This window comes from Syngnathus scovelli, chromosome 10, assembly GCF_024217435.2.
Source record: "Syngnathus scovelli strain Florida chromosome 10, RoL_Ssco_1.2, whole genome shotgun sequence".
NCBI classification, from domain to species: domain Eukaryota; kingdom Metazoa; phylum Chordata; class Actinopteri; order Syngnathiformes; family Syngnathidae; genus Syngnathus; species Syngnathus scovelli.
This window is the reverse complement of record NC_090856.1, coordinates 11509276-11533672: the sequence shown is the minus strand read 5'-3', so window position 1 is coordinate 11533672 and position 24397 is coordinate 11509276. Positions and strand designations below refer to the sequence as shown.

Sequence of the window (24397 nt, the reverse complement as noted above, 5' to 3'; positions counted from 1 at the left end):
GTCCAGGAGGCATCCTGATGAGATGCCCGAGCCACCTCATCTGGCTCCTCTCAACGTGGAGGAGTAGCGACTCTACTCCTTGTCTCTCCCGGATGACCGAGCTTCTCACCCTATCTCTAAGGGAGAGCCCGGACATCCTGCGGAGAAAACTCGTCTCGGCCGCTTGTATCCGGGATCTCATTCTTTCGGTCACGACCCATAGCTCGTGACCATAGGTGAGGGGAGGAGTGTAAATCGACTGGTAAATTGAGAGCTTTGCCTTTTGGCTCAGCTCTTTCTTTACCACGACGGACCGGTACAGAGTCCGCATTACTGCCGACGCTGCACCGATCCACCTGTCGATCTCGCGCTCCATCCTCCCCTCACTCGTGAACAAGACCCCAAGATACTTAAACTCCTCCACTTGGGGCAGGATCTCATCCCCGATCCGGAGAGGGCATTCCACCTTTTTCCCGATCGAGGACCATGGACTCGGTATTGGAGGTGTTGACCCTCATCACCTCAAAATATGAATTTAAAAAAAATAAAAGTTAAAATTGTTGCTCTCCGCTTTTCCTGTTTTAATTGAAAATCTATCAGTCTCTTCATCGTTTTTATCATTTAATATGTGTTTATGTTAAAAAAACAGTTTGCTTTGGAATAAATAATACAGTACTGAGACGTGCAAAATGATCCATCAGTCCTTTAAAGTCCCCAAAGTTAAAGTCCCAATGATCATCGTCACACACACATCTGGGTGTGGTGAAATTTGTCCTCTGCATTTAACCCATCCCCATGTGATTTTGATCCATCCCCTGGGGGAGAGGGGAGCAGTGAGCAGCAGCGGTGCCGCGCTCGGGAATCATTTGGTGATCTAACCCCCCAATTCCAACCCTTAATGCTGAGTGCCAAGCAGGGAGGCAATGGGTCCCATTTTTATAGTCTTTGGTATGACCCGGCCGGGGTTTGAACCCACAACCTTCCAGTCTCAGGGCGGACACTCTACTACTGGGCCACTGAGCTACTGACAAATGGCAATTTTGCTGAAGAATGACGAGCATGTGTTAAGTTAAAGTTAAAAGTTAAAGTCCCAATGATCGTCACACACACATCTGGGTGTGGTGAAATTTGTCCTCTGCATTTAACCCATTCCCGTGTGATTTTGATCCATCCCCTGGGGTAGAGGGGAGCAGTGAGCAACTAATTAATTACAAAACAAAAATAGAAGGAGTTAAGAAATTATGTTACATTTTTAAAGAAAGGTTCTTGTGAGTTAACTTTAACTTTGTATTTTTGGAAAGAGTGTAGGAGATTGTGGATGGCATTTTGCAGCCCCACACTCCAGTTCAGAAGGTGGCAGTAATGCAGCAAACTTTGTCTTTCGTGTGCTTTGGCATGATGAGGGACAGAGCCGATGGCAAGATGGCGGCCGCCTTGCTCCAAATGACTTGCACATACAGAGGAATGTTAGCGGTCAGGGCGACAGGTATCAGGCCGCTGATACCTGGCCTCGTCCCGCCTCACTTTCGGGCCTTCTCGGTGCGAAAAGAACCGGAGTTGGAAGACAATCCTTACTACAACAAATACCAGGAAAAGATTCAGAAAATACGCAGGTCAGTCGGTTACGCAAGATCGCGCGGAACGCTATCAAAACAAAGCAAACAAAAAAAGCTTATGAGGTACCAAAACATTCAGAAACGTCGTCCCGTCAGCGTCGCTGTGAACTCCCAATTCATCTTAAATGATTTCCTAGCCCGGTTCGAGTGCACAGGCAATCTTTTAATAGCATCTTACAATTCATGGAAGTTCCACTGCATTAATAAAACTACTCTAAAGTGAAAGCTTTCAAGACACTCAGTAGAGGAAAGCACAGTACAAAAAATATGATAGCGCACTGAGTTAGGCGCTCCTTAGATTTGCTGGCAAATTATCTTCAAATGTGTATACCTTTCGAGGCGTATTTTTGCACTGATTGAATTCCAATTTGCACATCTTTGGTGTGTCCTCGTAAAATGTTACACAGGGGCCTGATGAGGAGCACGCACCCGCAAATGCATCAGTTGAAATGTGGCCGTACCATCACTGTACATGCATGCTATATGTGATCGGCTAGCGCCACCACTCGTTGTCTGGCTCTGTGCTTTCAGTAGCAGGCCTGAGGAGTTCAAGGCCCGGATGGAGAAGCGCCACGAGTCCAAGAAAGAAGTGCTCGGGTACTCCAAGCAAGCAGAGTTTGTCAGAGTCACAGAGCAGCAGGTTGAGAAGAACATTGAGTCAGCAAGTGCGGAAAAAGCAACCAAACACAGAGAAGCGCTCAATCTGTTTGTCTTGTCTTGGCAGTTGGAAAAGTACGACAAGATGGCAACTGGCCTTGGAAGAACAGGAGCATTCACCAAAAACAAGGTGCGGCCGCACGCTTTTCTGGCTGAGGATGATGACGATGATGGGGGCTGTCGTTGCATTCTGCTCTTTAGTCGCTGGACTCTGTCGTCAACCTGGGGCTGATGCGGGACAAGACAGGTGATGAGATTGCAGAGGTGAGAAATGCGGGCGGCAATTTTCATCTTCTCTTCTACAATGTTTGTGGTGATTTTGTGAAGCTGTTGCCTGGTGTTATTGCTCTGATGCAAGCATTTCTTGGTGCCGGCGTTTGCCGTTGTCTTGCTGTTTGTGCGGCTCAGCTTTGGATGAAATATTACGCCGACAAGGAAACGATCAGCGCCGTCATCCCGGTGAGCGCTATGTCCACTTCGTCTTGACGTATTTTGGTTGCTCCCTCAGACGCCCGTCGAGTTGCTGCACGTGCTTTCCTGCCGCACGGTCAAGCTACCTCTGTCTCTGTTTTGCAGAGTCCGACATACGAGGTCATCAGTGCTCGGGCGCAGGCGTGTCCCACGGTAAGATTTTCAGCGAGCGCACCCATACAGTGCCAGATCCGTACCCAAGTGCCCGGCAGCACCTCACATCGTCTGCAATTGGACTTGAGCTGTAGAAAAACGCAAACTCAATCCAATGCATCATTATTTTGGTTATTATTCCAAAACAACATTTAAAAGCAACAAAGTTAATTGCCACAGATAAAAGCAAGGACATTATTTTTAGTTAGTATTGTAAAGGTAAACTGAGGGTAAATTGTTTAAAAAAAAAAAAAGAAAAAGCTGTTTCATTTGTCCCACGTGATATCAAGGTGCCACCAGGCCTTCTGTTCTCTATCCCCCAGTTCTTGTTTGCGTTGCCTCAGAAGGAGGGCTACGAGTTCTTTGTGGGTCATTGGTCCGCCCACCAGGTCCACTTTACCTCCCTCATCAACATCCAGGTGAGCATGCACGTCGCCTTTTTTGCTGTCAAGTGTCGCTGGACTTTGGCTTGTGTGTGTGTGAAGCAGACTCACGGAGAGAGCGCTCCCAGCCAGATGATCCTCCACCACTTCCAGGACTTGAAGGAGGACAAGGGCATCGTGCTGGTGACGGCGGAGCTGGACCCCAAGTTCATCGTAAGTGAGCCGAGTAGGCAATGGCCAAGGGAGAATCACAGCGATGCACGGCTCAAACCTCACAAATGGTTCAAATCGTTTTCATCCGGCAGGTGGACCAGCTGACCGTATAAACTGCGTGTTTTTTTTCCTCCTTCTTCCCCCCCATCAGTCTGTGGTGCAGGCTCAATGTTTGGCCAATCAGGTGCAGCTTTTCTACGCTAGCAAGACGCAAGAGACGTTCGGCTTGGTGGAGACGTTTAACCGCCGCCCGGCCGACTTCAACCACATGTTGGTGATTGCCGAACTCGAACGGAGCGCCGTGGGCCCTGCCATCTAGAGTCAAGCGCAACGCGGCCGGATGCTGGTGCACGGCAAGATGCCCATGTTCTGTTGACTTGTATTGTGCGCTGAGCAAGATGGCAAGACGAGCAATTTTTAAGACTACGACAACAGCCTGTGTAGTTGAAAACATTTGTAGAATGACCCCATTGGGCGCATTTGCCAGAGTCTTCAAAATGATACGCATCAAAATATGAGCGGTCCGCTTCCGACTCGAACATCCCCAGGAGAGACTTGAAAATGCTATTTCTGAGTACTCAACTCTGCCGCCGCGAGTCCCCGAGCGGCTGCTCTGCGGTCACATGAACTCTGCTCTTTGGTGACGCGCAACGTCGGCCTACCGCCGGCGTTCTCTTTGCCACGGCTGACGAGGGCCCTTTTCCCAGCCTGTTGACACACACAGACTGCGTTAGGCAGAAGAATGTGAAGAGCGGCTGACGTAGAGCGGCTGACACACACACACCTGAGTGTTGTGTGGCGTAACCACGGCGAGCCGCACTTCTCGGGCGCCGCACATCTGAAGCAAGCTCACCACGTCAGCATGTTTGGCCCACTTACAGTCGTGCCCGTCAACGGACATGATGTAGTCACCTTCCCTCAGGCCCGCCTCCTAAACAAGCGTGTGCACACACAAAGTCACTTTGTTTTTCTTTCAAATAGTTGCTCACAATTGTCTGGTGCTTTTCAAAATATTTATAAACATTTCCTTGTACTTGCATATTTTCTAACATGTCACTAAATCGGCATTTGTGTTTGTGCCTTTTCCGCACAGTTGACAAGTTGCACTGTTTTTTAGTAAAAAGTTAACCATTTTTTAAAATTGGATTCATCCAATAATCACCAAAAGAATCAGGTTAATCAAGTATTAAAATAATGGCCCGAGTAGAAAATATGAGCAATTTATTTGATTTCATCAAGTTATTTCCCAAGCAAGAAAATAAAGCGTACTGAGATCGGAGGGGTTGAGCGTTAGGTTTGTCTCACCTCCGCACAGCCTCCGGCCGCCACGCCAGCCACCAAAACTGGTGAGTCTCCTCTGAGCGTCAGGCCGAGTCCACCTTCGCTCCTGGGCAGGCAAATGGCGCGCGCTGTCCCCCAGCGGCCTCGGGCGCAAAACGCAGACAATGGCCCCTCAAAGGCAAACCAACACAGAAGGTGAAGGCTCATTTCCAAAAGGGAGCGTCGGAGAACCTTTAGAGACGGCTGCTCACCAATCTTTGGAAGAGGTCCGCGACTGGGACAAAGCTGGGCAGGGTCATGTCCGGCTCTTGCTGACTTTGCGCTGCTGAGGGAGAGAGTAGCAGCGATGGTGCCGTCAGTGCTGCCAAACGACTCGAGATTTACGGCGGATGTGTGGAGCCTCCAGTGTCGGCTCAAAGTCGTCCTCTCGATCCAGCTCTGAGTACAGGTCCAGCGAGCGCTTGTACGCCAGCACCAGGACGTCCTGCAGTGTATCCATCTTCCGCAGGATCTTGCACACGCCATGCAGCCGAATAGCCTCTTCGTGTCTCATCACAGCGTGCCGCAGGTGGGCTTTACCTTCAAATAGGATTTAGTGGCGCTTCGTAGTTGCACGCCACTGAATGTCAACAACAGGCCTCGGTGGACGTTTCTGCTGCTTCTACATACGGTGGCACACGCTTTTGTTTTCAGTGCCGCTTCTGAAATGCAAAAGACAACTCACCAAACTTTCGTCTTTGTTTGGCGTCTCCCAATAGCTGGCCCAGAGGCGGCCTGGCACACGGGCTCACGTAAAAGTGAAGTAAAGCTTTTTCCGCTTCCGCCGTGTCTTCAGATGCTACAACAGTGGCATAAAAAAGGATCAGTATTATAAGAGGTGCCTTCAAGAGGTTTGTGATCGGCTTCAGCGACAGACGTCCAATGTCGAATGCACCTTTTGAATCACTATTATGTATTTTTTAATACGATTCAATGAATTGACAATATATCTAATTGGTAGTTGCAGGCTCACGTTATAGTTCAAGAAAATAATCACAATTCACAGTCATGTGTGACTTTGCATAAAGAGCCAATGCGTGACAGTAAACAGACAAATGGCCGCCCCTCCTCGATTTGCTTTGTCTTGACAGAAAGCGACGGAGGCTCGGCGACATGTCAAGTCAAGTTTATTTGTATAGCCCTAAATTACAAACTCAAAAAGCTTCACATAGACAAAAATTGACAATTATTCTCAAAGCATCCCCTGATCTTAAGCTCCCAAAAGGGCAAGGAAAAACTCAAAAAAACCCTACCAGGGGAAAATGAGAAACCTTGAGAAGGGACCACAGATGGAAGGATCCCTCTTTCAGGATCACCAGGTTAATGAAAAAAAAGAGGAGCAGAAGCTCCGGCTTTACTTACCCATACGGTCGCAGAGCGCCACGGCGGCAAAGTAGTGTGAAAGCGCACGGAAATGTTCCGATTTGACCTGAACCAGGGATGCCCAGGAAAAGGGCACGTAGTCCTTCATTGGCAGCTGCGACATGGCCCGCCGCGCCAGCCGGTAGACGTCCGACACCTACGGGACAACGTGTGCGCGCGTGAACCCTCGTCCCATCTCCCATCCCAAAAGTGCAGACGCCCGCCAAGTGGCTCACCTGCGCGGCTTCTTGCGCCAGGCGCAGCAAGGAGGCCAAGTCTGCATCTTGCGGCCCAAGAGCCACACGCTCAAAGGCGCACTCCTGCGCCTGCGCCGCCATCAGTCGCACCAGCATGCACAGCGCTGGCCCGCTCATGTCCAAACTTGGCGCGTTGGAGAAATTGTCCTTCAGATAATCAAATGCGCCTAGAAGAGGAAAGACACACAAAACGGAATTGAGCTCAATGGACTTGTGGTGGCTTTTGGTTGGCAGTACCTGCAGCTCTATGAAACGCATCGATAGCTCGCTCGATGCCGGCAGTGGCTGAACGATCCTGGCGCGCTCCAATTTGGGTGTACAAGGGGCCGATGTTGAACAAGACACTCCCCTTCTCAAAGGCCAACGCTCGCTGGCATGACGGAACACCGGTCAGCGAGTCATACCTGAGACACACACGCGGGCCGCCGCTTTGAAAAAACCTAAATGTTCTGCTGAAATGGTTTCAGAAGAGCTTTTCGTCCACCGAACCCATCGCTCGTAAACACGAAGGGAAACGCGGACTTAAGCAGAGAGCCCTTAAGGCGTCCTTTGAAGAGAGGCCTGCTTGGGTCCTACCAGTGGAAGTGCACACCCAGGTTCTCATGTGGGGGTAAGAAGCGCCGATCCAGGAAGTACAGTTGGTTGTAGTACTCCATCAGCAAGCCCAAGCCGGTCTGGTTCCGAGCCGGCGTGCGCATGGCCTACACCCAAACGCAAACCAGGACACAAAAGCACCCCCGATGAAATCGGACTTTCCAGAGCCATTTGCTTCCGGGACGTGCTATACTATGTCCGTCTCCTAACCTGTCTGAGGTCCATAAGCTCTTTGATCTCCTTTTGATAGAGTAAGCCGTCCTCTCCGTAGTACTCGTGGATGAAGTCCTGCAAGGCCACGACAGTCACAAGACGCTCAAAACTGCTGACATCAAGACGAGTGCTCGCGCTGTCTACATTATTTGATGCCGACTGCATGCAAGTAAAAAGAAGAAGAGGAAGAAGAGGACGGCTTGACCTGTATGGGAGTGCTGAAGTCAACTTCCTTGGTTTCTTTTAAACCCAATGGGATCAAAGGAACATTCACAACCTCACTGCCCAAAGAAGACAGACAGCATGATCAGCAACTGGCTGCCAATCAAAACTCTGTTTTTTGATGGACTTCATTTGAAAGGGCACCCACTAAACGTGATGTTGATTCTTGTTGCATTCTTATCCTGACAAAATGTCTGCGGATGTGTGCTCATGAGGGGGGCAAGAAATTCCATTGAGTTATTGGAGAATATTGTGTGTGTTGGGATACCTATCAGTCTGATAGACTTCCATGTTGCTGTTGAGGTCTTCCAGTTCCTCCTTGAGCAACTGTAGATTGGAGTTGACATAGCTGAGTTCCAGAGCCACTGTCTCTTTGATTTTATTGTTTGTCGTTGCCCTGAAAAGCAAATCACTTTTTTGTCTGCATTTCCACAAAGCACGTATGATGGCTGGCTTCATTTCGGGCGATGTTTTTGTTTGCATTCGAAGCGGGTCTGGCAAAAGTTAGTCCCAGCAGCTCACCTGAACAGGTTCTCAGCTCCGGCTCTCATGCGCATTTCTTTGTTGATTTGCTGATTGATGCGAGCTCGTCGGTTCTGCAGTTTACTGCGTTGAGATTGGCCAAAAGGATCGCATCCCTGCACAGGAGAGTTTGCGACAGGTGAGGGCAGTTCTTGCTAAAAGCAGTCCACAACTTTTTTTTGTTTTTGTTTTTAGGTTTCTGCATGCCCACGACCCAAGTGAGGAGAATCTGTTCAGAGAACGGATAGATGACTGCATATTAATTTGCACCGAGCGTGTGTTTTTTTTTTTTTTTTTTTTTTCTCTCATACTGATTTGTTGGAGCGCTGCTCAGAGTCGTTTTGCCCTTCCGATGTTTGAATGCTACAAGCATGCACAGTTGCCCGTTTGTCAATCAGGTAATCCGCCGTCTGACTGCGCGGATTAACCACCTGCATGGCCAGCCGCTTTGAACGTCTGTGAAATGATCTGGAGGTCAACTGAAAGCTGCTGGGCTAGAATGATGGCAAAAGTGTTGGAAAGCCCAAATCCTGACATGGGATGCAACGCTCCTGTCTGTGTTTGTGTTGTGTTTTGTGCATGCAGCGCCTTGCCTTTCGGATGCTTCCATTGCAGCTGCTGTCTTCTCCCGGGGAACGCACCGAAACCACATCCTCGTTGGAGGAGCTGTCGGGCTCTCTGCAATTTGGAAGAGCGTTTATTTCTTCTTCTTAGTTACACGTACTGAGAGCATTCGCTCATTCTTGAATCCACCACGCCAACTAATAACAATCACAAGCAAAAGCGGACCACTTGCCTTATCGTGTGATGTTCCTCCATCGTCAAACAATGGCACTGGCGGACAAAGGCTCTTTCCAATCCGGTCGCTTGACGAGATATCCAACTTGCACGGTACACAAAAGCTTCCACACTGAAACGGGCGAGCAAAACCTAACCAACAGAAGAGGCGTTCCGACGACAGGCAATGCGAGCACCTCTATCCATCCATCCATTTTCTGAACCGCTTAGTCCCCACGGGGGTCGCGGGCGTGCTGGAGCCTATCCCAGCCGGCATCGGGCAGTAGGCGGGGGACACCCTGAACCAGTTACCAGCCAATCGCAGGGCACACAGAGACAAACAACCATTCGCACTCACACTCACACCTAGGGAGAATTTGGAGTGATCAATCGGCCTACCAAGCATGTTTTTGGGATGTGGGAGTGCCCGGAGAAAACCCACGCGGGCTCGGGGAGAACATGCAAACTCCGCACAGGGAGGGCCGGAGGTGGAATCGAACCCGCACCCTCCTAACTGTGAGGCGGACGTGCTACCCAGTGCCCCACCGAGCCGCCAAAATGTTTTAGGCCTCACGGGGATTTGAACTCTGATCACTGGGGTTAGAGGCCAAAGCATTAACCATTAGATTATAGAGCCCTGTCTGCGAGCACCTCTACTTGTCGCTTATTCAGCAAGCAAGAGCAGCCAATCCCCGCCAAGTATTGGCAGAGGACAGGACACAAACCCAATCGGATTAAGCACTAAAAACGGCAATTGACCAATCCCAAACGGCCCCAGGCGTCCGGTCAGCCCGAGTGCCGTTGCTACGGCAACGCTGGGCTCGAGCCTCGCCAGAAAATTGAAGGAACGCACAAAATACGGAGTGTCTGCATTTTGACGCAACTAAAAAGGTCATATAGTATCTATTTCGCCATGAATGTGCGAATCGTTTTCTCCAACCCAGTCACTCGTGCGTGTTGATGACACCCTCCCCCCAAAGTAGAACCTAACACAAATGCTTATTAAATGATAATCATCGTCATAAATGTCTTTAATTATTCGGCATATTTTTTTTGATAAGGAACGTGTCTTAAAGTTAGTATACATTTGAAAAAGGGGATTCCGTAGAAAGACTAATAATGCTGAGCTCGTCCAACCTTGATCAGCCCAAAATGGAGCCCCTTAATAGAAACAAGGCCGCGTTATGGCTCTCCCCCTTCGCAGCAATGCCTTGCTTACGCATGCGGCCACTTATGAGGACTACTGGATTTCAGGAAACTCTAACATGAAATAACACTTGTCATTTGAAAGTGACTAAACGTTACTGATAGGAAAAAGCAAAACAAAAATAAAGGCACTTTCAATGCCAAGAAAAATGGGACTCTGTATTGTAGTAGTACAGATGTGACCAAGTCGTCCTCCAAATAATTAGGAATAGTATAGCATAGGAAAGAATACTTACATTTCCTTCTTTTGTGGATCAATGTGGTAATGTTGCAGTTTTCTCCTTATAAGTAAACAAACTGTAATGTTTGTGGCGCAGTACCTCACACATGGTGAACTGTACCACAAAAAGCATCAGGTCAAACCTTACCTACCTTGCACATCTCAACAAGGCTACAATCTCATTTTTTGAGCCTTCTGAGGCTCATTGGCTTGTTGCATTTCAAAGAAACACAAGAAAGCGTGCCACCTTGATCCAGTTAGGTTGTCTGGAAAAATATATCAGATTCCAATGAAAACGTGTTATTCGAAGAGATAAAATTTCTTATTTTGAACAACTGGTTGACAATCACAAGTTGTGCCTTTCCCACATAACGCCCCATTGTGATTGACAGAGGTATTCACTACTCTCCTGTGGTGGAAAAGAAAACATCATACTTGAGTTGCAAAATAAAATACTTGAGTTGCAAAATAAAATAGAGTCAACATTAGAATGGGGGGAAAAAAAGTCAAATTTACGAGTGCAAGCGTACTTTATTTTGCTATCACTTCACAAGTATTACAAGTAAATGTGGACGTCACTGAAGTTACGAAAAAAAAATCATCAGGCGCAAAAGAAATAAAAACAGTGACAATAAAAAAACAGTGACGGTGGTGTGGCGTTCTGCGATGACATCATTCTGCGGGAGGAGCCTCCTGAGGATCTCGCATCACTAAGACAAAACAAGAACCACAGTTGGACTTTGCATGTTCACACAACTTTTTTGAGCGATGCACTGTTGGGAAAACCCCGTTGTAATGATTCGGGAGGGTTCGACTGCGCTCCAAATCGGGCTCATTGCCGACACCTGAATCACTACAAAAGGATTTTTGGAACTAATGGACGTGCAGCGTGCGTTTGTGTGTGTGTGTACGCGCGTGCGTACCTTCCTCGCGCGCCTTCATGCGTGCTACAAAATTGAAGCTCTTGTTTCTGCGATAGTTCTCGTAGGGGTCGTCCAGGGAGACGCCGACGCCCTTGTACTGGTCCCACTTGTCGCGAATGTCTCCTCCTTTGATAGGGTCCTGGATGCCCTGCTCCTTGGCGCCCAGACCACCGGAGCCGCTCCAGCCTGAGCCCACGCACACAAACACGCCGGTGTGAAGGGCAGGCTACGCACGGCTGCGGGCACACATACGCGTGGGCGATGCATTTGCATCATACCCATCTTCATGAGGAGCTGATGTCCTTTGTTCTCTTCACCCAGGCGAGAGTCCAATGGACCTTTGGAGGGGGCGCCGCTACCGGATGACGTGGAGCTGCCGCAAATTGTTGTTAAAACGAGTTCATTGTTCAGGTTTTTTTTACAAGCTCTTTTTGTGTTACTAAGTTGGCATGTAATAAAGTTTGTGTGCAATGTAAACAAGTTAACTTTCTCATCTCATCTCTCTCCAATGACTCGCAAGATGACATAGTAACACATAATGTTACCAAACACGACTATGCGACTACGAATGTTAGTCTCAGTTAGAAAGTGACCCAATTATTGGTTAGGTGCAACCAATTAACTTTACTGCCCAATGTTTTGCCATTCGGTGCCTTGAACTTTCCCGATGACTACTGTGCAACCAATTGACTTTACTGCCCAATGTTTTGCCATTCAGTGTCTTGAACTTTCCCGATGACTATGTTAGCATTTCGATTCACTACAAGCGACTACAAAATGTATGATGGGTCAAGTTACGTTGTTATTGTTAAAGTTACTATAGTGTGTTACGAATCAAGTGAGCGATATCAGTTTGGTCCTTCAAAAGTTGGTGACTGAAAGTTGCTCATGAATTGCCTGATCAATGTGTTGGAAACAGCTACTACTACACAACGTGCTACTGTTAAAGAAACATTACAGTTTTCTTCTTGTAAAAGTCACCCTGAAATGTGCTACTCCTAATAGATGCTCTTAGAAATAAAGTTAGCAGAGAGTGCGTTACAAAATTCTAAGAGTTACTGTGCAATGAGTTAATAAAAATGATGATCTAATGTGGTAGAAATCAACTTAGTATTAGTCTCTGAGTGTTCTCACGGTGGTGAGGCGCTGCGTGATTTATGTCGTCTGTGCCTCCTAGTGGGCGAGCGCGAACGCGACCTGGAGTGAGAGCGACTCCGAGATGAGCCAGAGCCGCTCCTGGACCTGCGGGCCCCCAACACAGACAGTTGACTGTTAGTAACAAGGACGTGGGGGGTGGGGGGTTGGGCAGAGCGGGCACTCAAACCTGGAGCGCGAGTAGGATCGCGAGCAGCTTCGGGATCGAGAGGAGCGAGACCTGGACCTGGATCTGGACCTAGATCTGGACTTGGACCTCGACTTGGAGGAGCGAGAACTTGACCGTGAGGAAGATCTGCCCTGGCTGCCTGAGCGACTTCTGGAACGACTGCTCATACGAACGCTGAGCATAGACCACAAAACATCAAGTAAATTGTACCTCTTTTCTTTTCTTTTCTTTTCTTTTCTTTTCTTTTCTTTTCTTTTCTTTTCTTGAGGGGGTAGGGGCAAACTAGACAGCAGCAGTGTTTTTGCAGTTTTTTTTAATATTGCCTGTTGCTGTCTTGCCGCTTGGTCTTTTCATAACAGTAGCAGAATTAATGGCAACACAAGCTTTAAGTGGCCACAGCACGCACCTGTTGCGCTTCTCTTGACCTTTTTTCCTGCGCGCTCTCATCTTGGCCCGGAAGAACTCGTAGAGGCCGTTCTGTTCCCATCCCTCACTGGTGGAGTGCAAAGAACACACCTTTGACTTTGGGTCCAGAACCCTGCGAAGAAGTCGCCTTAGCTCGACACGGAGCGTACCTGTTGCGGGGCCGGTCGTGGGAGGGGGGGCTATAGAAGGCTTCTACGGCGGCCAGCAACCGATCGCTGGGGGGCATGGGTGGCGGCAGGCGGATGTCTTTTGGATCGAGAGCTTTATAGTCACAGTCCTCCAGCTGAGAGGAGAACCAAGTCAGTACAATTTCCCATGGAAATCAAACAGATTTGAACATTAATAGACAAAAACAAGCGGATTTCAGAGTATGCTGGCATGTGCTGGCATAACAACTCTCCATTCCCACTTTATTTTCATGGGAAAATTCCCTATGCGGGTGCGTGAGTTTCTTCTTGACTCACTTTGACTAGCGGTGCCATGAGTCCGGCAGGAAGGTCGAAGTAGGGGACGTTGGGCACCAAGCTGGGGTCATCCTGGACGGGAACCGGGGGCTGCCGGTGGCGCACGTGCGGTGAGTGGCCGTTGAAGCCGTGGGGGGGAGGAGGCGGCCCGTAGTCCGGGTGCTGGGCCCCCCCCCACGGAGGATGGTCACCCCCCATGCCGGAGGGAGGGAGTCTCTGGTTGGAATGGTGGGGAAGGGGTGGCGGGCCTGGCATGTCTGGTGGCACATTAAAGAGACAAATAGGCTCCACATCCATTTGCTTTGTGTGCGTCTTTTCGCTGTCAAATATGGGCGTTGGTGTTTATAGTACAAAGCTCAATTCTTCATTGTTTGATGTGTCAAGGATGGAAATGACAAATTGCCTAAAATTCTTATTGCAAGATATCAAGCTGAATGAGAATGAGAATTGCGAGATACCAAGACGGAAGTTGAAATGTGTTTCAAGTGTGCGGGCATGCCCACTCACCCCTGGGGAAGTCCCCCTGGGAGTAGTCGAAACGGTGGGGCGTGTAGGGCGAGCGCTCGTAGTGGTGTCGTGGCGGGAAGTCGTCTGGCATGAAGCGCGAGGGGAAGCGCCCAAAAGAGTGCGGCGGCGGGGGCTGGTTGAAGGGCGGTGGCTGCTGGTGGGGGGGGAAGGGGCCTCTGAAGTGGGGCGGCCTCTGGCCAGAAACAAAAACCACAAGATGAAGGTCTGTTGTCAATCAAACTTGCAGACAAAAATAGGAGACAAAAAGAGCGTGCCTGCATGCGGGGCGGAAAGGGCGGCTCCCTCTGGCCCCAGGGTAGCTGCTCGGGCTGGTTCCCCCATGGAGGCTGCTGGTCGTACGAATTCCAAGAAGGGGGACCCGGATCGGGGCCGCTCCAGGGTGCCCCTTCCCTGGGCGGAGCCCCGCTCCAGTTGCCCGTCTCCCTCTGCTCGTTCCATATCCCCTCGTGGCTGTTCCAGGGCGGACATGGAGGTGGCGGCTGGTTCGGGTCGAAAGGAGGCTGAAGGGGGGACAAATGCGGTGACGGGGGCGCGGTTGCTGGAACAACCACCCCCGGTCGATCAGTCCTGGCGTCAGAACTCTTACCGGTTGGTTGGGGTTCCACGGGCCCATGTGCTGGGAGTCGTACCAGGCGGGCTTTGGGGGAAGGTCTGATGATGCAGCGGGGTTGCCGGTGTCCTGGGGTCTCGCTGGAGCTTCCTCAAAGTCCCCTGACGGAGGAACCACCATAGGGGGCTTCACCTCAGCTGCAAAAAACACCATCGTGCCATGGTCACATGGCAGTCAAACGTGTCATGACGTCACCTTTGAAATAACGCCACCACATCATGGCAGCTGTACAACATGGTGTTGCAACACCACATGCCACCATGTAGGACACAGGTGTCCAGTCTCCCCAGTCCTCGGGGGCTGCATTCCTACATGTTTTCCAAGTTTTCCTCATTAAACACACCTGATTCAATTATCAGGCTCCTGCAGAATGTGAGGATGATCTGATCATTTGAATCAGGTGTGTTTAACGAGGCAAACTTGGAAAACATGTAGGAATGCGGCCCCGAGGACTGGAGTTCGACACCCCTGATCTAGGAGGTTGTAATCTGCAATGTTGACATGACACATGTTAAAAGTGACACCACATATACCGTAATTTCCGGACTATAAATCGAGGTTTTTTTCATAGTTTGGGTGGGGGGGCGACTTATACTCAGGAGCGACTTATATATGTTTTTTTTCCACAAATTTTTACTTGATCATTAAGACATCACTTACAAGTATAGTTGACCACTTCCCATGTTATTTTTAGTATAGTTGATCACTTCACATGCTTTTATATCTTTATCTTGAACATATTCAAAACATAAAAAATAGAGAAAACATCAAATAAAGCAATTAACACTTTAAAGCACCATATCCAAGTCCACTGTCTGCTGTATGTACACTTGCTCAATTTTTGCTCCTATTATATTTATTATTATTATTTATTATTATTTGTTTATTTATCATTTATTCAACACTCTTATTTATTCATTGTTTGTGCCTGCTTGTTTTTTTTTTTTGTGTTGCTTGTATGCATATGTGTACTATCTCACCAAGGGATAGTGGAAACGTAATTTCAATCTCTTTGCGTGTCTTAGTATATATATATATAAAAAAAACAAAAAATCAACGATAAAGCAGACTTTGACTTTGATAAAACAACCAAAAAAAATTATATTTTCAGACGAAACTGGATGAGGGCGCTCTAAATTTCACCGTTGGCCGTGACTCATCAACTGGGTGGGCTTAAGAAAAATGGCACCAAAAAGAAACTCATATTTTGCAGGTTCCAAACTTCAAGTTGTAAAATATGCAGCTGAAAACAGTAATCGAGCAGCAGAAAGAAAGTTTGGAGAACCGTGATGTACCAATGGATTACTATTTCAAGTGACGTCAGTAGCGCGGCGCGGCGGTTGTTTACATACAAACGTGCCCACACAAGGACTACCGGCATCATTCGCGGTGATCATTTCTAAGTGACACGGAGGACAAAGAGTTTGAAGGAATTAAGGATTTGGAGTGACATAGAAGGTTTGAAAAACTTTTATGGCTTTTACGCACGCCCGGTCCTACTCTACTGAGTCGGGGGCCGGTGCTCGGCCGAGTGGTTGTCCGCGAACGGTGCGCGGGGCTCGGACATGGCCATTACGCACGCCCGGTCTGTCTGGAAGTCCACGCCGCCACACGCTTGGAAGTTTGTTTTGTTTAATAAAGAGCCGTTTACCAAACCCACGTCTATCCTTGTACTTTGTTAACGCTACAATATAGTTATATAGTAGATCTGTGGAATGAAGACGAGGCTGACGTCAGGGCGCACGCGCGGCGATGTTGACAAAGGACGAGGAATTTGATCGATGGATTTAATGGAATTAAAATGCACGGATGGTTTGATAATATTATTGGCTTGTATTATAGTTATTTGAAATATAGTTTATCTATCGTTATATGAGCTTGTGGAATATTTTGAAATGCAAGCGCCCTCAGCCGTGCGCACCCATTGTTGACAAAGAACGATCGATGGATTTAATGAATTGAAGTGACACCGATGGTTTTATAATCATGTTATTCATGTAATAGTTGTCCTTAATCACTCTATATGTTACGTCAGGCCCGTTCTCAGCTCTTTGTTTGTGTTTGTCACGTTAGCATACCTATCGTTTAGCCTGTTGTTGCTATTCAATGAATTGGAGTGACACCGATGGTTTTATAAACATGTTATTCATGTAATAGTTGTCCTTAATCACTCTATATGTTACGTCAGGCCCGTTCTCAGCTCTTTGTTTGAGTTTGTCACGTTAGCATACCTATCGTTTAGCCTGTTGTTGCTATTTAATGAATTGGAGTGACACTGATGGTTTTATGAACATGTTATTTATGTAATAGTTGTCCTTAATCACTCTATATGTTACGTCAGGCCCGTTCTCAGCTCTTTGTTTGTGTTTGTCACGTTAGCATACCTATCGTTTAGCCTGTTGTTGCTATCGTTTAGCCTGTTGTTGCTCGTTCATGACTGTTTTTGGTGTGGGATTTTGTCGAATAAATTGCCCCCAAAATGCGACTTATACTCCGGAGCGACTTATATATCTTTTTTTTCACTTTTTGGGGCATTTTATGGCTGGTGCGACTTATACTCCGGAGCGACTTATAGTCCGGAAAATACGGTACATGACACCACACACGACATGTCAACGCGTGACCTGACATCACTTGATGATCGTATCGTATACAATGTCATAATGTCCCACTCACTCAAGGAGAAAGTCAACAATGGATCAAGGGTTAAGTCCTTCGTCTGCTTGAGAAGCAATTTGACCGCCGTGCACGATAAGCCAACTATGCCGTGCCGTCATCATCATCATCAGACGTGCCACAGCAACCACACACGACACAAGCGGCAAATGGCTCACCTGCGGGCGCGGTGGTGGGCTTGTCCGTGTCGGCGGCCGGCTGTTGCTTGAGGCTAGCTACAAACTCTTCGTGCTGGTTCTTGAGAACTTGGACCTGCTGCTGGAAGGCCAACTGGATGGGTTGCACCACGCCGGCGTACTCGGTGATCAGCGAGGCCTGCGGGCAGGACACGCGAGTGAGTTTACACTCCACACAAAATCCTTTGCATAGTTTTTTTTTTTTTTTTTTTTTAACTTACCTTCATTTACAAGCATTATGCACACACTATATGTCAGCAACAACCACTACATGCACATGAGGGCCCAGTATTATCACCACCCAAGTAATTGGTAGTACAAAATGAAAAAGGTGAATCCCAGAAGGGGGTAAAAAAAAAAAAAAAAAAAAATCAGAATTCTGAGTAAAGACATCAGAGGTTTCATGGTTCAAGTTTTGCAGTTTTCACCTGGTACTGGCCGAGACCGAGAGCAGGATTCTGCAGTTGCTGAATGGTGTCCTCATCAAAATAGCTGTTTTTCTCCCAAAGCTGCAACAACTGAGGAGGCATGGAGGACCAGGACAAATACTGAGTCAAAGTCACTTTAACAGCAAGTCCAAAAGAGAACAAGCGCCTTTACCCGTGTGATCTTCTGCTGCTTCTCCTCTTCCACAGCCAAGAAACTGGTGCAGTAGATTGGAACCACAACCTTCTGCAGAGCTGCCAACAAATCCTTCTGCTGCTTGCGCTGACTGCAAAGACAAGGCGCAAGACCGCCGCGGCTTGAGTTGTAGCGCAACGCAGCATTTTGAGACGGCAACTTTGTTGAGCGTGGCTGCGATGACTTTGCCTTTGGCACGTTGCTTACCAGTGATGCAGCACGTCGTTGGTCAGGTAGATGAGGTGTAGGCGAAGCTCAAAATGCGCTCCCTCGGCGGTGATACGGTTGCGAAGGTGCGACGTCATCAGCTCGCAGTGCTGCGCCGTCTTGGCGTTGTTGAACATCCAGTTCTTCCCCGCCTGGCATACGACGACATTCAGCTTGCGGCCCGGTCAGCACGGCCACGTCGCGCGGAGCTCGTGGCCACTTACTGAAATGGCGTCTTTGGTGCAAGTGTCGATGATGGGCTGCAGCAGGCTGTCCATCTCGGCGACGTCCAGCTGAGTTTCCGCCATCAACTTCTGGATTTGCTGCTCAGCTGCCGTCGTGATGGCCGCGCTCATTTGTTCCTATGGGCACACATTTGTGATATGTGTGTGTACATCAGCGGTGTCCAAACGTTTTGTAAAGCGGGCCAGATTTGGTCAGATGAAAATTTACGGGGGCCGACCATTCGCTCCGACATTCCTCGAACCATTACCTTTGTAAATGAACTTGTAAACATGTAACTACATCCTTTCCTGTCTGCAGATAGGTTGATATTGCAAATGAGAATCTCTTGTCAATTGCACTACGAGAAAAGTTAAAGATTAAAATAATAATAAATGAAATACAAAATAATAATTTTATGAAAGTTGAATGCATTTTTTATTAGATGTACGAAGTTTATTTTATTATTGTTATTGTATTAATAAGAAGGGTGATATTGGTGTTTATGACTGCAGTAAACAGGATAGGTTGCATCATGTCAGATTTTTTATCCAAATTAAATAATTCTCCATTTTGTCTTTTTTATTTCAACTTCATACGCAACAAATTACTTCCTAATCACAAAAAATAATCCATAGTCTTTTTGCGATCACTGTGAGTGGATAGCGCGTACGTGTAGTAGTGTGTAGAGTTAGTGTGAAGGAGACAGCTCTCACCAGTAGTCAGTGTTTTGTTTGCCTGTGCAGCGTCAATTGCAGCGTCTCTGATTTTAGCGTCGCCTTAGTCCTTGGTGTGTGGACATTTGAATGAGGTAGTGTCTGTGTCAGTGATTATCTTGCAAACAGACACTTATGTGCGCGTGAACTAGGAAGGGACGGAGGAGACACGCTAGCAACCGATCGTGAGCGGTGGCTCATATGCGTGTTCCTGTTAGGACGAGTTTCATTTCTGTGGCTCGCTCTGGAGCGCGCAGGTCCCCGCGACAGTGCCAGCGAGCCACTTACTATTGATTTTATGACACAATGCCTCAAGCTAGTTTAAATTTAGATGCAGGCCGCATTTGTCCCGCGGGCCGGATTTTGGACATGGCTGGTGTACATGATGCTTTACTTTATGGTTGCCGTTCCAGGAAACAATGAACTCGAGTCACTATTTAGTTGCCAAACTGTTGCTTGTTTGTAAAGACGGTCAAATTTAGTTGACTGCCACCATGGGTTACATTTAATTTTAGTTCATTACTTGCTGGTTTCAATTAATTGATCGACTAATCGGTCATCAGAATGTTTTTTCAAACAAACGCTGTAAAATACACTGCTCAAAAAAATTAAAGGAACATTTTGAAAACACATCAGATTTCAATGGTGAAATTTTTTTTTTTGGGGGGGGGGGGGGGGATATCTATACTGATATGGACAGTTTAATGTCTCAGGAACAAAAGGACATCTTTTGATGGAAATAAAAGTTTTCCGCCTACAGAGAGCTCAGTATACAGACACTCCAAAAATCAAAGGTGAAAAAATTATATGGCAAGTTCGTCCTTTTTGCCTAAATTCAATTTCTACAACTCAAAATTATTTTCAATTTCTTGTGTGGCCCCCACGAACTTGTATGCATGCTTGACGTCGCGGCATGCTCCTAATGAGACGACGGATGTTGTCTTGTGAAATGTCCTCCCAGATCTGTCTAAGGGCATCAGTGAGCTCCTGTAAAGTCTGAGAAGCAACCTGGCGTATGATGGACCAAAACATTATGTCCCAGAGGTGTTCTATCGGGTTTAGATCAGGTGACCGTGAGGGCCATTCAATTGTGTCAATTCCTTCATCCTCCAGATACTGTCTGCATACTCTTGCCACAACAGGCCGGGCATTGTTGTAGATCAGGAGGAACCCAGGACCTACTGCATCAGCGTAGGGTCTGACCATGGGTGCAAGGATTTCATCCCGATACCTAATGGCAGTCAGACTGCCGTTCTCTAGCCTGTAGAGGTCTCTTCGTCCCTCCATGGAAATGCCTCCCCAGACCATCACTGACCCACCACCAAACCGGTCATGCTGAATGATGTTGCAGGCAGCATAGCGCTCTCCTTGGCTTCTCCAGACCCTTTCACGTCTATCATAGGTGCTCAGGGTAAACCTGCTCTCATCTGTGAAAAGCACAGGGCGCCAGTGGCGGACTTGCCAATTCTGGTGTTCTATGGCAAATGCCAATCGAGCTCCACGGTGCTGAGCAATGAGCACAGGAAACACTACAGGACGTCGTGCCCTGAGGCCACCCTTGTGAAGTCTGTTTCTGACTGTTTGGGCAGAGACATTCACACCAGTAGCCTGCTGGAGGTCATTCTGTAGGGCTCGGGCAGTGCTCAACCTGTTCCTCCTAGCACAAAGCAGCAAATATCGGTCCTGCTGATGGAATGAGGACCGTCTACGACCCTGTCCAGCTCTCCTAGAGTAACTGCCTGTTTCCTGGAATCTCCTCCATGCTCTGGAGATTGTACTGGGAGACACATCAAATCTTCTTGCAACAGCACGCATGGATGTGCCATCCTGGAGGAGTTGGACAATCTGCGCAACTTCAGGAGGGTTAAGAAATTACCTCATGCTCCCAGTTATGATAATGACTCTAGCTAAAGCCACTTGTGGAAAAACAGTTAAAAAAGATCAAGACGGAGGAACTTGAAATGGCTTCCACCTGCAAAATCAGTCCTGTTTTGGGGACCATCTCGTTGTTGCCCCTCTAGTGCACCTGTTTTTAATTCCATCAACACCAATGCAGCTGAAACTGTTTAACAACCCCCTCTGCCACGTACCTGACCAAACCTTATCAGAAAAGTCTAATTGAATTCATGCCATACCCTGATAAAAAACTGTTCCTTTAATTTTTTTGAGCAGTCTAAGTATGGCATCATAGACCTGGAGAGCAATAAATGGGGTCTTTGCAAGGTGCAAACCTGTCTGAGCGTGTGCAGGTGTTGCTCCTGATGCTGCAGGTTCCACAAACTCTGCTGGATGAGATCATCCATGGCAGGCGTGGCGGCGGGGGTGGAAGAGGAGGTGGAGGGCGGCGGCGGCACCATCATAGCCACTGGTGGCGGCGGGATGTCCAGCACGTCCAAGGCGCCCGGGTTGTAGAGTTCTGCGCAGACAGGAGGGACACGCAAGTTGAGCACGTGCGTTCACTCAAAATGGTGGCCTGGAGATGACCGCATGCATCCAACGCCTGCGCTCGACAAATCTCAACAGCTTAACTCCGCCTTCATCAAATTCAACACGGAATCACTTTCAAAGAATATTGCTGGTATCCCATGATATGCTGGGGGCCATAAATGAGTCTTTTTGACTTTTTAAAGCCCAGAACACCTGTGAGTGGGTAGGTCAAATTCAAAAGTAAACACACAAGCCCTCTTCCTGCTGGTTTCGTTGTTGATTTACAATCAACTTCAACTGGGACTGACAAGCAACTTGAAGCAAGCACACTTTGGCCTTTTAGACACATGTGCAAACAGGCGCAAAGGAAGAACACCTTGAAACTTATGGCAACATTTTCAAAAGCATGTGGGAGGGGGAAACGGCTTCTTTCATTTATGTTTATCTCTGATGTACCCAGATCGTACTTGCACCAACAAAGTGATGTCCCCTTTGCAACAGACAGGACAGGAAAAAATACATAAATAAAAATCATGCCATGAGGACAAAAGAAGCAACTGAAAACAAACCAAAGAGGTGCCAAGCACATGTAAAAAGCTGAAACTCCGAATGGATCTGGCAAGCTTTGCCTCCAAATAAATACCTTCAGATTTATATTCCTCCCCATCGCGGGTAGAAGGATCTAAGTGGAGAAGAAGCACATTTTAATGCAAACCGGCACGCCAACAAACATGGACACACAAGTGAGCGAAGGTGGCCGACGTCTCCGGGCGGGCGCCCTACGTGAGCAAAATGTGCGTTCGGGACTGACGACGAGCGTGGCGGAGGTACGTACGCTGTTGCTGCGCCAGAGACAGCTTGCACTTGTAGTAGCTAAAGTACTCGCCGCCGAACAGGAAGGAGAACTTGGGGTTGTCCTTCTGCTTGTCCATAGTCATCTTCTCAAACTCAGGACCATTCCGGGCTACAAACTGGGCCAGCTTGTCGATCACGTTGCGTAGCTCTTGATCTGCAACAAAACAAACATATTTATATTTTTGAAAACTTTGACAATATCACAGATACTCTAAAAATTGCATGTGAATGCTGAAGAGCTGGATACAAATGCTGAGAATTAATTAGAAAGGAAGAAATACAGTAATCCCTCGCTCATCGCGGATAATTGGTTCCAAGACCACCTCCAATATGTGAAAATCCGCAAAGTAGTGTCACCTTTTTTTTAACATACATACATTGTTTGTGTATCAATAAGTGTATGTTGAACCATATAAGTGCATATGTTATCATTACAACATTAAATAAAAGTTTCAAAAATGTAAATACTATATTAATACATAGTATAAATCACATACAGAAAACAATGTATAAATAACGTAAATATGATATGTGTATAACGTATGTATATGTGGCTAATGTATACATACTGTAAATGTTTTTAGAACTCTTATTATTATAACAACTTTTTATAACAAGGTACAAATGTACATACTGTAAATATGTTTTTAGAACTATTTAATTATATTTTTATAACAAGGTACACTACTGTAAATATGTTTTTAGAACTTTTATTATTATAACAACTTTTTTTATGAAAAGGTACAAGTGTACTTACTGGAATTGTGTGCCTTCTGCTGGCGTGTGGGCAACTTTCGTGCCATAATTCCTCAATTTAGAAGGCGATGTAGCGAGGGATTACTGTGTTAGACTTGGAAATTTATCAAGACATGGAAGACTGCAATATATGTTACAAGCTTTAGTTCGAAAGAGATTGGTTTGGTAGAACCATTTTATTGTTTCTACGCACCGCTGGTTGTTAGTAGTATTATATGCACATTTACAAAGCGGGGGAGACTGCGCTCTCATTCTGAAAGTTTATGGTCCTACTAGTTTGTAAAGTGTCAGATGAGGTAATCAATATTAACAGATGGATTAAGTAATCTGCCCACTGGTTTTCAAACGAGTTCTAAATCTTAAGCAGTTTCATAAACAGTACGTGCAGCATGAGTAAATGACAACACCGATTCCAATTCAAAATTGCAATTGTTCTGGTGAAGCCCTTCCAGACTGCTTGTATGATTTGTAACAAAATAATAAATGCAAATAATTTCCGAAAGCACTCTAAGTATATGCACACATCGAATATTAAACTCTTTATTCGAATGCACTACTGCAGCCCACTTGAGATCAAATTGTGATAAGTGGGGCAAACCTGAAAACCGCGTTAGCTGAAAAGCTAAACAGAGCGTCCCGGGAAGCTAGCGCAGATAGCTTACCAGCTAGCCAACAACTCAATCACGCACGCTTAAGGCAACCGCAGCGCAGTTCCTCACCTTCGGGGGGTGTGGGGGTCTCCATGATAACGCTCGCTTATCAGATTTTTTTTTTTTATGCAATTGCGGAATATAGCCCAAAATGTCGGCGAGATAGCTCTGCTAACTCATTTAGCGCTGAGAACGTTTGACAAAAACAGCCGCATTTACGCTCACAGGCGTGCGGCGGAAGTGAAGAACAGGAGAAGGGTCGAATATCCCTACAGCGCCACCTGGGCAGGGTGGTGTTCCATCTTTTTGGGGGGCGCGGCAGAGCGAGAGAAATTTCCTACGGAATCAACGCAGTTTTAGGTGCTTTCACGTTTATTGACTATGCAATAGTTTAATTTGTTTTCAAAAATACAAAACGAAGTTCCTGATTAGTGTGACATGGAATTTAGATAATAGCATTGCAACTTAATATAATCTACTTTATGTTCAGTATTAAATAGTGCTGCACGCAGATGCATAGCTGTTTTCTAACCTTTTAAATTGTGAAGTCATTCACAATGGGTAGTGTCTTCACATGGACAAATAAAATCATTAACATTTAATCAGTCATTCGTGAAATTTGTTTTCAGAAATGTATCAATCCAAATGATT

At 47.0% G+C, this 24397-nt stretch overlaps 3 protein-coding genes across 14 annotated transcripts; 1 reads left to right on the top strand and 2 right to left on the bottom strand.

The window, feature by feature from the left end:
• The first annotated feature begins 1326 nt into the window (after nt 1–1326).
• atpaf1 (ATP synthase mitochondrial F1 complex assembly factor 1) lies at nt 1327–10812 on the top strand. 10 transcript variants are annotated; one of them, XM_049720977.2, is made up of 9 exons: nt 1327–1592; nt 2130–2235; nt 2320–2382; nt 2454–2516; nt 2580–2711; nt 2829–2876; nt 3200–3295; nt 3362–3472; nt 3624–10812. In XM_049720977.2, the coding sequence occupies exons 1-9, from the start codon at nt 1342–1344 to the stop codon at nt 3789–3791; spliced, it is 1038 nt and encodes a 345-aa protein (XP_049576934.1). In that variant the 5' UTR covers nt 1327–1341; the 3' UTR covers nt 3792–10812. The 10 variants fall into 10 exon arrangements, with proteins under 10 accessions (XP_049576934.1, XP_049576975.1, XP_049576967.1 ...); XM_049721018.2 differs by having other exon boundaries at nt 2127–2235; nt 2661–2711; nt 3221–3295; XM_049721010.2 differs by having other exon boundaries at nt 2127–2235; nt 2661–2711; nt 3365–3472.
• On the bottom strand, nt 1738–8781 carry rhpn1 (rhophilin, Rho GTPase binding protein 1). Its single transcript, XM_068652134.1, has 17 exons — nt 8759–8781; nt 8556–8640; nt 7963–8117; nt 7709–7837; nt 7424–7499; nt 7216–7293; nt 6988–7112; nt 6649–6815; nt 6391–6578; nt 6155–6311; nt 5797–5808; nt 5478–5591; nt 5138–5332; nt 5005–5075; nt 4778–4924; nt 4257–4403; nt 1738–4180 (listed from the first exon to the last, which is right to left on the bottom strand). The coding sequence occupies exons 1-17, from the start codon at nt 8779–8781 to the stop codon at nt 4037–4039; spliced, it is 2013 nt and encodes a 670-aa protein (XP_068508235.1). The 3' UTR covers nt 1738–4036.
• cherp (calcium homeostasis endoplasmic reticulum protein) lies at nt 10677–24365 on the bottom strand. Of its 3 annotated transcripts, none has more exons than XM_049720821.1 (20): nt 23816–24365; nt 22321–22494; nt 22129–22167; nt 21290–21474; nt 18345–18482; nt 18121–18272; nt 17893–18004; nt 17721–17810; nt 17275–17431; nt 14417–14577; nt 14085–14330; nt 13810–14002; nt 13303–13559; nt 12988–13121; nt 12819–12905; nt 12413–12586; nt 12223–12330; nt 11367–11461; nt 11089–11274; nt 10677–10875 (listed from the first exon to the last, which is right to left on the bottom strand). In XM_049720821.1, exons 1-20 carry the CDS (start codon nt 23838–23840, stop codon nt 10838–10840), a joined length of 2751 nt encoding a protein of 916 aa, XP_049576778.1. In that variant the 5' UTR covers nt 23841–24365; the 3' UTR covers nt 10677–10837. The 3 variants fall into 3 exon arrangements, with proteins under 3 accessions (XP_049576778.1, XP_049576770.1, XP_049576787.1); XM_049720813.2 differs by lacking the exon at nt 23816–24365 and adding an exon at nt 23098–23766; XM_049720830.2 differs by lacking the exons at nt 22129–22167; nt 23816–24365 and adding an exon at nt 23098–23765.
• Nucleotides 24366–24397: the final 32 nt, after the last annotated feature.